The sequence below is a fragment of the Dunckerocampus dactyliophorus genome, chromosome 7 (assembly GCF_027744805.1).
Source record: "Dunckerocampus dactyliophorus isolate RoL2022-P2 chromosome 7, RoL_Ddac_1.1, whole genome shotgun sequence".
Classification (NCBI taxonomy): domain Eukaryota; kingdom Metazoa; phylum Chordata; class Actinopteri; order Syngnathiformes; family Syngnathidae; genus Dunckerocampus; species Dunckerocampus dactyliophorus.
This window is the reverse complement of record NC_072825.1, coordinates 70209-83625: the sequence shown is the minus strand read 5'-3', so window position 1 is coordinate 83625 and position 13417 is coordinate 70209. Positions and strand designations below refer to the sequence as shown.

Below are 13417 nucleotides of genomic sequence, written 5' to 3'. Positions count from 1 at the left end.
TCACTCAACCATGCACCTGTAAGATGGCTTATTTCAGGAGGGGAGTGTCATTCCCCCCCCCCCCCCCCCCCCCCACCCCCCACACACGCACACACGCACACACAAAGGTTAAAACGTTAAGCTTTGTGTAATTTTAGAGCAGTGGTGTCCAAACTGTTAACAGCCAGAGCCGCATACAGAAAAATGTAAGGATGTGGGGGCCACTTTGATACATTCTGGACATGAATGATGCTAAAACCAATCCTATATAGGCCAATATATGGCAGGGGTGTCCAAACTTTTTCTACCGAAGGCCACTAATGCAAAGTCAGAGGGTGCCTGGGCCATTTGGACATTTTGATACTTTTTATTTTGTAAAAACAAAACTATATATATGTTTTATATGTATTTAAAGACAAAAAGCTTCGCGTTGAGTTGACAAAGCTTATGAACACACATATAGTTACACCTTTTTTTTCTTTGTTCCATTTATTTATTTATTTATTTTAATTTCTGGAATGTGGCCAATAAAAACAAACTGCGGGCCACAAGTGGCCCCCTGGCCACAGTTTGGACACCCCTGTTTTCGAGGCATATTTGGAACCAGAGAAGTGTGGTTAAATGCTACCCAATGGCTTCCACCGCTGCCTGTTCAAATAGTGACCTGCACCTTGCTGATTGCATGCATGTGGCTGAAGTGCACGACTGCTAAAGGAAGGCGCTGCTATCTTTGAAAGGAGATCCAGATGACGAGTCGGACGAAAGACAGCCCTTCTTGTCTTCTATTTTGATGTGCAAGCAGAAGATATGCAGCGTCTTCTATTGTGTTTCTGCAGCTGGGCAGTGTGACGCCAGCTGCTGCCTGCCTGCTTTCAGTCTGCGCTCACACCCACTTCACACTGCCAGCCACATGTCACTGGAAACAATCTATTTCACTCACAGCTCATTCAGACACCTCCGTAAAGAGGCCTTGCAGTGAGGACAGCTCATTTGACCCCCACAGTGGCCCCTCCAGTGCCAACTACACCAGATGGACCTGTTCTACCAGGAGCACAGGGGCCCCTCACTTGACATTTCACTAGAGCAAGCACAAAATGTGGGGGCGCACACCAAAATGGACTTGGAAAAACAACTGGACAAGACCAGGAGACATCATTATTATCATGATAACAACACAGCAAGCTTGTTAGGTACGGCGCCCCCGAGGGGACATGCATTGCACTGGACATTACTTTGTAATGTACGTGAAGCCACAGACACACTTCAATAATGGCTTGCCTCCACATGGGTTCGACTGCCATCTTTTGAAAAGAAATACAATGTTAACATCCGGCCCTACAGGCCCTTAACCAGATATTTTTTGGGGGGGTGCAAAAATCACAGTGAACGGACCTTATGGATGGAGCGGGGGGGTGCTGGTGTTCCCCCCATTTTTCTGATGCATATTTCGACATCATCAAAATGACAACATCTAGCTTGCGAGTGTGAATGTGCCTGAGACTTGATTTTTTTTTTTTTTTAAACCAAGCAGATCTTTGGGGCCCGCGGGGGGGTTCGTTCGAACCCCACGAACCCCCCCTAGTTACGGGCCTGCCCTACCTGCTGTTACTGGAAACACTCTTTGAGTACTGGTACCGGACAGGAAATGCAGTACTGTATTCTACGTTGGCCACTCAGTGCTCGTGTTTGGGGAGACTTGATGCCACTGAAAGCATTGATTGCAAGCTTAAATGATCTCACAACAGCCACGACAACAATAATAACATCCATCCATTTATCCTCATTAGGGTTGCGGGGGTATCCTGGAGCCTATCCCAGCTGAGAGGCAGGGTACACCCTGGACTGGTGTCCAGCCAATGGCAGGGCACATATAGACAAACACTCACATTCATACCAATGGACCATTTAGAGTCGCCAATGAAGCTAACATGCATGTTTTTGCAATGTGGGAGGAAACGGGTACTCTGCTTACCCCCCACGTTCCAAAAACCATGCACACATGGGGAGAACATGCCCCAGAGATGCCCAAGCGGAGGTTCAAACACAGGTCTTCCCAGTCTCCTGACTGTGTGGCCAACATGCTTACCACTTGTCCACCGTGCGGCCCACACAACAAGAACATAATAATCATAATAATAACACGAGCTACTGTTGGGTCCATAACCCACAACAAGCTAAAACTCTGAACCTCTGATGACTCTTCCTGTCCTCCACACATCTGTCCGACACCACTAAGGTCTGCTGGGGAACACATTTACTGTGACACACACAGACAAGAGTTTAATTTACGTCTTAAATGGCTTCTTTACTCTTATTCTGTCTGCTATATTGGCTAATGCCAGTGTCAAGCCATTTAAAGCTGCCATTACAATACATTGATGAGACAATAGCCACTGCAGGAAGTACAGTAAGTCCCCAACTAACGAACACAATTGGTTCCAGACGACCGTTCTTATGTCGAATTGTTCTTAAGTAGGGGAAAGGTAATATTACCAATGATGTAGGTACTACATGTACGTGTATACATATACAGTATATGCGTATGTATGTAAATGTGAGTTTGGATGTAGTAGTAATATTAAACGAGGATAATTAATGAAAAAAACAATAATAAAAATGATATAATAATACGTAATGATAAATGTTGTTTACCTTTGAAGAGGAGTGAACGACCATACGTTGTTGGTGGTGGTGGAGGAGGAGGAGGAATTATTGAAGAAAGGACAAATCTTGGTCGTCGTTAGAGTCCTCTTTGTAATGATAGTGGATGCCATTGGTACAGAAGTCTTCACATATTCCATCGAACCTTGCCTTTGTAAACTGTTCCTATGGTTGAGCGATTCACTCCACAAGCACGCGCTACATTAGCCATTTTCTCGCCACCGTCCAACTTCCTGATGATGGCCACCTTCTTTTCCATAGAAATTGCTTGACGTTTCCAGCCACTACTACTAGCACTTGCACTCGATTTATCAGCCAAGATAACGGATAACAAACGTCTCTGTAAAGTATCGAATGGGGTACAAACGGCGTGCTCCGAGATGTTATCAGTGACGAACTGAGAAAGATCGCACGAGAGGGATGCTGCTTACCCACCATTCGTAGCGGCGGAATGGCGCGCAATACAAAAATATCACCTTTGTATTTCGAAAAATTTTAAATGACAAAATATGGCAATTTTTGAAAAAAATCATGAAAAAAAAAAAGACCAGTCGGCTTGTGTTCATATCGGCGAGTGTTCGCACGTCGGATGTTCGTTAGTAGGGGACTTAGTGTACACTGTCCAAAAAAAAACAACAAGGAGCTGCTGACATGTGAGTCTATGTGGTATTTTCTCTTGTTATGTCTACTATATTGGGTAATAGGAGTGTAAAGGTGACTATAGGGGTGTTATTTCATGCCTGGAGGGCTCTAATTATGTTAAAAAGCCTATTTAGAAGATCGTAAACAGGTTGTCTATGCCATGACGACAAAAGTATTCCATTTATTAATATTGAATCCTACTTTGCCGAAATTGGCTTATCACGGTGGAGTCGGGAAGCAGTTAACCCAACGAACCGAAGAACGAGTGTAATCTAATTCCTGATCAAAGTTTCGCCATTGATGTTTAGCAGCTGGTAATCTGAGAAGGGATGTTGTCAGCGTATTGACTTAGAGCACAACTTCCTGTTTGTGATGTATGGTGGAAGTAGCTTCACATAGTTTGGAGGCTTTTGCGAGATAACGCAATAAAAAAATTCAAAATTATTTTCTCCCGTGTACCCTCTGGGCCTCCGTAGTTAGGTGATGCCTTTAAAAAGTAAGTTAGCACGTACCCCATGAATGTGATAGCCTCTCTGAACAAACCGCTTTGCTTGTTTGTTGTAAAGACGAAACATCACTGGTAAAAAAGTCACATTCAGAGTTTGAAGACCAGAGGCCAGGCGGAAAAAATGTGTGAAATGTGCAAAACGTGTAAAAAAAGACAGCAGAACAAATAGAACAGCAATGAGGTTGAAACGCTGGCACCGGCCGGCTTAGCCCGTGACCGACTCCACATTTTATGCATGTTTTTCATTCTCACGCTAAAAAGGGATGAAGTCAACGCAATACGGGACGCGTACGTTTACCTGCTCGCACATGCGGCGGTAAATGAAAATTCACTGGCAAGTTTCAGTCACAGTCTGGATCCCTGCGTACGACCCGTATGGTTTTATTCTCATAAAACCGTTTCACAATGCTGAGCGTCTAATACGTATTGTATTTCAGTCTCCTGGGGTCTATCATCACACTACCTTTACTACTCAATGATGTCTTTCATTTTTGGATTTGTAATATTTGTTTGATGCGGACGTCACAATTACATTGGACGGGTTTTGCACGTGTGCTAATTCGTAAAACTTGCCCTCATTAGACTTTTGAAATGATATGATGATGATGATGATAATGATGATGATGAAATGATGATTTTGAAATAATTTTACAAGAATGGGCAGAGAGTTTTTTCCCCCTTTACATCACCAGCAGACTGACAAAATGAACTCTTGCATCCTTGGGCAAGAAATCACCACTGGTGGAGACTCGTGTGGTCACCCTGACGCCTGATGGCCAATTTAGACAACAATTTGGCAGAAATAATAATAATAATAATAATAATAATAATAATAATAATAAACACAAACTAAGAGCAGAAGCAGCATGGTAGGGGTGCATGTTTTGACATCTTTCCACCCTTTTGTGTGCAGCAGAAGAGTACAAACTGTCATGTGACACCACAGAAACAACATTTGAACACAGCACATGCAAAAGACTCCCATGTAAAAGTGATACCAAGTGATACCATGTCCCTCTGTCATGTTTGTTCATGAGAACAATACTGAAACATGATGCGATTTTGTCAGTTTCATGGAACGGGCTGAGCGGCAGGTGGGCGGGGCATCGAGTTTAGCCAACAAACATGATCAAATAAGCACATTCTTAAAGCAAAACATTTTTTGGAATGTTGCCCATCACCCACAATCCTTAAACACACGTCTTTCTCTTTTCTGTGCGTTCTAAAGATATACAAACAGCAGCTAAGAATGCACGTAACAGGACACACCTGTCCCGCCTATGAAAACACCTCCACAAAGCTCCAACAAGGTTTAGTGCTTTTCCATCCATGCTGTGAGCGTGTAGTAACAGGTACGTTCATGGTAACATGTCATACTTGTCGTATTTTGGGAACTTTGATTTCACATAGCAACATAGAAAGGAACGCTACACCTAGCGTCAAACCCAAAAACACAGCTCCAATATGTAGTATGTACCTTTAGCTAGCCGCTGTGGTGTGGCGAGGTGTCACTATGCCATTAAGGTAGTTCTTGGGCGTAACAATGTTAATAATTATAATAATAATAATAACAATGTTCTTCACATTAGGTGCATCCCATTATGTACATTAATTACCTGCCTCTTTTAGCTGTTTTTATATCTTTAGAAACACATAAAAGAGAAACGTGTGCTCATGTCTCACATAAAGACTGTGGATGATGGGCAACATTCCAAAAAAAGTGCACTTTTCCTTTAAGGAGGAGCAGACATTGACAGCTAGATACACACTTAAGTATCATTTAATTTAAATATGTGATTCTTCCCCTCAAGTGTAGTCTAGTGAATTGTAGGCAGCTCGCTAACTAACTGGCTAGCTGCTGGTAGGTAGCAAATACAGTTATAAAACATTAGCGTCTAACGTGACTGCCAAAGTTTCATTAAGAAAGTGTTTTCGATTGTTAAAATAATAGCATATATGTTTAGTTAAAGTTAATGGTTAACAATACTTGACTATCATGTTATGTTTATGTGTCACGCACATAGCTAGCAGGTGTTTTAAGCTAACAGTGTATTGGCAGGGGGCTCCTCAAAGATAAATAGTAATAATGACAAAATAATCAGCTTCTGCTTCACACTACTGCGTTTATTCGCCAGTCAGCAATTGCATAAGAGTGTCATTTGCCAGAAAAAGAAAACACATTTGACTCCGGGAACGGTGCGGTAAACGTCGGCCATGTTTGTTGGGAAGTCAACACGGTTGGCGGGTGTTCCGGCCGCTTTCTCCGCCTCCTCCTTCGTGTGCCTCCCGGCTACAAGCTCACCTGCTGCTGACGCCGAAGCAATCCGACAGCTTCTCCCCTGCCTCTTCTCCCAGGAGAGTTTGAATCAAACCACGGCAGGATACAAACGACCCAAGGGACACCATGCAAAAAATACGTGTCAGCGGTCGTCTTCTCAAGCGAATTCAACGCGGGGGTTTGAAAGTGAAAGCTGCTTAAAACGCCGCCGAAGTGTCTTTCAAAGGTCGCTGCAACTTTCCTGCCCATGAAAGTCGCCACATCTGAGTGAAAAACACGTCTAAAGGTGAGTTGTTTAAAAATGGCTTAAATGTCAGCTAGATCTGTACGCGTGAGCTTCACGTGGCGCTCCAGTGTCTTGTTGACGTGTTCCATCTGAAAAGTCCACTTTAGCTTTATAACGCTGGACGTAGTTGGTGTGTTTGTGCAACATGTTTGCATGAAAACATGTTGTTTTGCGTCATTTCCCACACAGCTACGACAATCAGTGTTCTTTGAACCGGGTTACCTCCTACTGATCACCATCATCGTCATTGAGGGTGGAAATGAAGGTTTGTGCAGGACTGGGAGGTAAATTGGTCCTGGCTATGAAGGCTTTTATTATCTTTCACCAGACAAATCTCTGTCTGATCCCTTTATCCTATGATTGCATCCTTTATGACTGTTTTTGTTGCTATTGTTCACATGTCACCCCATACCGTGCAGGTGCTTAAATGATACCCTAATCGGTACTTTCAAAAAAGGAAAACATTCGCATTCTTTCTGATAACATTTTTTAATAACATTTTTGGCATGCAAGTTGAACAGAAAATACCCCAATAAAATATCAAAGGCATAAAAGCCCCAACAAATTGTCATGATCATCGCAGCAATACCCTATACAGGGCGTGTGTAAAAAAAGAAGCTGCTTGTGTCGTGAAACGTCTGTGCGGTTGGAATCGTAAATAAAGTAAAACTATATATATATATTTTATTTTGTCAGCATGCTGCATGACTTACAAGACATGACTTGCACAATATGACCTTCAGGCACTTGTTGCAGGTGGATGTACAGTGACTTGAAAAAGTATTCATACCCCTTGAACTTTCCCACATTTTGTCACGTTCCGACCACAAACATAAATATATTTTATTGGCATTTTAGATGAAAGATCAACACAAAGCGACACACAATTGCGAAGTAGAAGGAAAATTGTACATGACTTTCAAATTTTAAAAAAAATAAACTGAAAAATGTGGCATGCAAAAGTATTCAGCCCCCCTGTGTCAATACTTTGTGGAACCACCTCTCGCTGAAATTACAGCTGCAAGTCTTTTGGGGTATGTCTCTGCCAGCTTTGCACATATAGAGACTGGAATTTTTGCCCATTCCTCTTTGCAGAACAGCTCAAGCTCAGCAAGATTAGATGGAGAGCGTTTGTGAACAGCAGTTTTCAGATCTTGCCACAGATTCTCGATTGGATTTAGGTCTGGACTTTGACTGGGCCATTCTAACACAGGAATATGTTTTGTTTTAAACCATTCCATTGTAGCTCTGGCTTTATGTTTAGGGTCGTTGTCCTGCTGGCAGGTGAACCTCCGCCCCATTCTCAAGTCTTTTGCAGATTCCAGCAGGTTTTCTTCTAAGATTGTCCTGCATTTGGCTCCATCCATCTTCCCATCAACTCTGACCAGCTTCCCTGTCCCAGCTGAAGAAAAGCAGCCCCACAACATGATGCTGCCACCACCATGTTTGACAGTGGGGATGGTGTGTTGAGAGTGATGTGCAGTTTTGCATTTAGGCCAAAAAGTTCCACTTTGGTCTCATCTGACCAGAGCACCTTCTTCCACACGTTTGCTGTGTCCCCCACATGACTTCTTATGGCTTTCTTCTTGCCACACTTCCATAAAGGCCAGATTTGTGCAGTGCACGACTAATTGTTGTCCTGTGGACAGACTCCCCCACCTGAGCTGTGGATCTCTGCAGCTCCTCCAGAGTTACCGTGGGCGTCTTGGCTACGTCTCTGATCAGTGCTCTCCTTCTTCGGCATATAAATTTCGGTGGATGGCCATGTCTTGGTAGGTTTGCAGTTGTGCCATACCCTTTCCATTTCCTGATGATGGATTGAACAGTGCTCCGTGAGATGTTTAAAGCTTGGGAAATCTTTTTATAACCTAACCCTGCTTTAATCTTCTCCACAACTTTATCCCTGACCTGTTTAGTGTGTTCCTGGGACTTCATGATGCTGTTCATCGACCAGTGTCCTTTTAGCAAACCTCTGAGGCCGTCACAGAACAGCTGTATTTATACAGGGAGTCCTCACGTTACGAACGAGTTCCGTTCCTACGCTGGTGATGTAACCTGAATTTCCGCGTAAGTCGCATTTCACCGTTTAGTAAAAAAAAAAAAACATTACAATAAAAAAAAATAAATAAGATGCTGTACTTACCATTGCTGTTGAGAGGTGTCTGTGAGAGCTATTGCTGAGGAAGCATGTTTAGAAAACTCCACAAGATACCCACCCTCCCGGATTAGCTTGGCTAGATGACCCGGAAACACTTTTGCAGCCGCGTCTTCTGCGTCATCATTGCCCTGGACTCGGATGTTATGAAGATTAGCACGGGCTTTGAATCTCATAAACCAGCTCTTGCTAGCGGAAAATTCCTCCTCCTCAGCGTCCTTGCCTTTCTGCTCTTTCAAAATTTGGAAAATACGTCGTGCCTTTTCCTGAATGAGCATTAGGCTGATATTAAGCCTGCGTTGATTCTGATCTTCGATCCATAAGGTAAGTCATCTTTCCATCTCGGCAAGGATCGAAGAACATTGCTTTGTGATTACTGTATCCCTCATAGGGGCGAAACCCTTCACGTGCTTTAAAATACGAACCTTGTCCTTAATAATGGTTGCCACGGGCGACCGACTGAAGCCCAAGTCTTTACCGGTGTTCGTCGGTGTCTCTCCTTTCTCCGATCTTTTTATGATGTTAAGCTTTGTTTCCATGGTAATTGCTTTTCTTTTGGTTGGACCATTACCACTAGAAGACCCAGTTTTCTTTTTTGGGGCCATAATGTGAAAAAGGGAGGGCCTAAAAGGCAAAGATTAGATTAGATTAGATTAGATAGCTAAGCAGAAACACTATGGTGCTGGGGACAAAATGGCGGACGAGGCTTGGCGTCGTAAAGTCGAAACGTCGTATGTTGAGTACATCGTAACACCAGGACTCCCTGTACTAAGGTTAGATAACACACAGGTGGACTCCATTTGATCATTAGGTCAACAGCTGATCATTCAGCAGTCATCAGGCAACCTCTGAAGGCAACTGGTTGCTCTCAGAGAAAAGAGGGCTGAATACTTTTGCACGCCACATTTTTCAGTTTTTTATTTTTTTTTAAAATTTGAAAGTCATGTACATTTTTCCTTCTACTTCACAATTGTGTGTCGCTTTGTGTTGATCTTTCATCTAAAATGCCAATAAAATATATTTATGTTTGTAGTCGGAACGTGACAAAATGTGGGAAAGTTCAAGGGGTATGAATACTTTTTCAAGCCACTGTACTTTGTTTCTCGTTTACGTCCATGGCGGTACCATTGTACTGGAGTTTTGGTCCTCATCCCTACCAAACAGACAGAAGCTGAAGCCAAGTAGCTTCCATTGTTTTTAGCAGTACGAATATTCATAATTATGGTCAGGCCCTTCAAAAGCCGTTTTATTTTTTTCTATTAAATTTTTTCCTGTTTTTTGCCTTTTACACTTATTTTACCAGCGTTAATGAACATACTGATGCAATACGTCATTGAACAAACATGCCCAGTATTTCAGAAAGGGTTAACTTGACTAACTTTTCTAATGGGATGGTCTCACGCTAGTCATTTGTCTTCTTCATGTCATCTATTTTACTATCTATCTTACTTTGTTTGCACAATTAGACAGTACATGGTACACAGTGCTCTTATTTTGAAGGCCGGAAGTGTGTTTGTGTGAGTTGAGAATATCTCTTGACGTAAAGACGAGCGGAGAGCAAGAATAAATGTGCCTGTGGTCTAGGGCTGGGCGATATAACGATATATACCCGCCCCCTCCTTGCACGCAGGAGGAGGGGTGGAGCAGAAGCCCGGCGGCTCAGTCCTTGACGAAAATGTAGGACGCGACATGGACATCGTCTGCGGTGGAAGAATTAGTCAGCAAGGAATAAGCGGTGGCTCAGCAATTTGAGGTGTTTTGAATTCAGAGCATAAAAGTATTTTTCATCACCTTGCAAACTCCAATACGAGGAGTGTGTGAAGTCAACTCCTGCCACAACTCAAAGCTCACTGCTTCTTTTTCCTGTTGTGTTCCTCATGAAAGGAAAAGCAGAGTGCTGTGCTATCATGAAGAGGTGTCCCATCACATTGCTAAGATATGGTCCCCGTTGCAACAGTGGAAAAAACGGCAACACTAGGAGTACCAAGAAGGGGCCAATTTGGACTCCAGCCCTAGAAATATCAGTGAGGAGCCAAAATGGCCCAGTTTTCATATGTAAATGCAGTCGTTACCAGTGCATCAAAACATTAGGCTGAATGAAATACCAGAGAGGGGCCAAAATGGCCCAGTTTTCATATATAAATGCAGTCGTTACCTGTGGAATGTGGCGGAATGTACTTTCAAGGACTTGTGTTTCAGTTCAAGACAAAATAAAATTAGAGGACAGAGGCTGTATTTGCAGTATATGGTGCATTTGCGTGTTCTATATTTCATAGTTCTGATTTCAAAGCTGATAACTCTTCTTTGAATCCTGTGCATCATAAATAAATGACAGGAAGAAATGAAAAACATGTGTATAACCTCTTACTTCAGTTTTACATTTGATACTGATTCAGTGTTATATTTTCTACAAGCAGCACATACGTAACAAACAACTCCGACGGATGACCACCCTCCTCGGCACAATAATTAAAGTTCGCCGGGAGATGCCTGAATCAGCCAAGCAGACTTTGGACCGTCAGCAATACAGCACTGAGGTGTTTTCTACATCTGGTGCAGCACTGACTGTGTATGCCCCAAAGCGGAAGAAGATTGTGTGCATCCTTAGCAGCATGCATAGCATTATGGAGACTGGCGATACTGGCAAGAAGAAGCCAAATACAGTGACAGACTACAATGCCATGAAATGTGGAGTCGATGTGATGGACAAGATGGTGCGGGAATACACTGTGCGTTAGGGTTAGGGTTACGGTTAGGGTTAGGGCGTGAAGGAGAGACGGGTCGACTTCCTGGTGGAGCTAGCAAGTGATTTGGCGCACTCCCATGTTGGAGCCCAGAAGGCCAGCGTGGAGACCCGTCTTCTGCAACAACATGCCACACCAGAACCTGGGAAGCGTGCCAAGTGCCAAGTCAAGAGGGAGTGCAACAGCAGTCATCAGTATGCGCTGCGCTGACTGTTACAAATACACTTGTGGCAGGTGCAGGAAGGAGGTGGTTTGGAAGTGCCATGACTGTGCAGTATAGAGGACAGAGGCTGTATTTGCAGTATATGGTGCATTTGCGTGTTTTCTATATTTCATTGTTGTGATTTCAAAGCTGATAACTCTTGTTTGAATCCTGTGCATCATAAATAAATGACAGGAAGAAATGAAAAACACGTCAACCTCTTACTGCAAAATTACAAAAAAAGAAATACAAAAAATGCAAAGGGCTAAAATAATGACAAATTTACACAAAGAAATTTCAAAAAGCTTAGAAATATTTTATTTTTCAAACAGTAAAATTGTAGAACAACACACACTAATAAAATGTGCAAACTCTCCCAATTCTCATGCAAAAAGGGACTTTACTTTCCAACAAAGCTTTCTCTTCTGAAAATTTTACTTTGTCTTGAACTGAAACACAAGTCTTTGAAAGCATTCCACAGTTGCCACACCTTCCCCCTCAGTTTGAGCCACATTCACATTCCACATTCACATTCCACATTGATGCACAGGTAACGACTGCATTTACATTACAAAACTGACTGGTGAGGACTATCAACTTGTTAATCCAAATTCCACAGGACCATTTTGGCCCTCTCTGGTATTTCTCAGGTGGGAAGGTTGAGGCCGGTGCTTCAAGTGTTAAGAACCCGCTGAAGACGATGGACTTGTCATGTCCAGCGAGCTTCCTGGACACAATGATCTAGCACGACAAGCTCTACCACAAATGTACAAGGACGTCAGACAGACACTTGCTAAGCCTGATGCACTTTACAGGTTGGTGTTCCTGCCACAATATAAAGACATGCTTGTGTCTTCTAACAATGGTTAGCTAAAAAATACTACTGTTCAATTTCAACTATTTTTGAGTTGCTGACATTTTAAAATGTCCTCTCAGACCAGACACGCCTTCATATTTTGTTCTTTTCTTATTAACTGAGGATTTGAGCATAGCTAAAGGCTTGTTATAAAAAAAGATTGTATTTGACTTTTTCTAGATTTATTTCAGAGAATGGCCTACTTTATTTTAGAGGCTATTTTTTGAATGAGCATCTTGCATGAAGCTTTCAAACGACCAAAAGCATCCTCATGTGAAGTATTTCTTTATTTGAATAAAACAACTTCACATGCATATCTGGCGCTGATTTTGTCAAAACTCACTTTGTGGAAAAATATGGAGCTCCAGTTGATATCGTGGATATTCAACGAACTTGCACGAGTCGGCGGGCATGGTAAAACGCAACACGGCGTAAACACACTTGTGCGGTGAGGAGATCGCCACGGTCGAGCGGTCTGCTGTGGAAATATTTCCCCACACAAACGTTCCTTCTTCTCACGATGGCAGCATTTCATTCACATGATGACATTTAACGGGAGACTCCCTTTTCGTTGGCACTTTTCGCCATTCCTTTAACGCGGACGTCATAGGTCCTTAGAATATAGATTTCTTTTACACACTAGCTACAGCGGCTAGCGACTAGCTGCACCACACACTAGCCAAAGGTAACACTACACATTGGAGCTGTGTTTGGTTTTGATGCTAGGTGTAGAGTTCCTTTCTATGTTGCTACAGTATGTGAAATCAAAGTTCCCAAAATACTACAAGTATGACATGTTACCATGAACATACCTGTCACTACACGCTCACAGCATGGATGGAAAAGCACTAAACCTTGTTGGAGCTTTGTGGAGGTGTTTTCATAGGCGGGACAGGTGTGTCCCGTTACGTGCTTTCATTATTGTCGCTTTCATGGAATACTGTTTCGAAGACATTGTGTAAACAAGACATGACTCTCTTGTGGCAACTTTGACGTAGTGGTTGTTCTTCATTGCCTTGTGTACCGATGGAATAGCATCCTTTTTGAAAATGCGTTTATAGCGTACTTTCAAGCCAAATACTTCTTGTTAAGGTGTTCCTTCATAG

At 42.8% G+C, this 13417-nt stretch overlaps 1 protein-coding gene across 8 annotated transcripts in view; it reads left to right on the top strand.

Moving 5' to 3' along the window:
* Positions 1-5961: 5961 nt before the first annotated feature.
* LOC129184780 (pleckstrin homology-like domain family B member 2) overlaps positions 5962-13417 on the top strand; it is a 40161-nt gene continuing 32705 nt past the window's right edge. For 3 of the 8 annotated variants that reach the window (XM_054781078.1, XM_054781075.1, XM_054781077.1), the window contains exon 1: positions 9552-12270. In XM_054781078.1, the coding sequence (XP_054637053.1) occupies positions 12167-12270 (104 nt within the window). In that variant the 5' untranslated portion in view covers positions 9552-12166. Of the gene's footprint in view, positions 6355-6543; positions 6639-9551; positions 12271-13417 lie in introns of those variants that run through there. The other 5 variants (XM_054781080.1, XM_054781074.1, XM_054781081.1 and 2 more) reach the window with 5 other exon arrangements.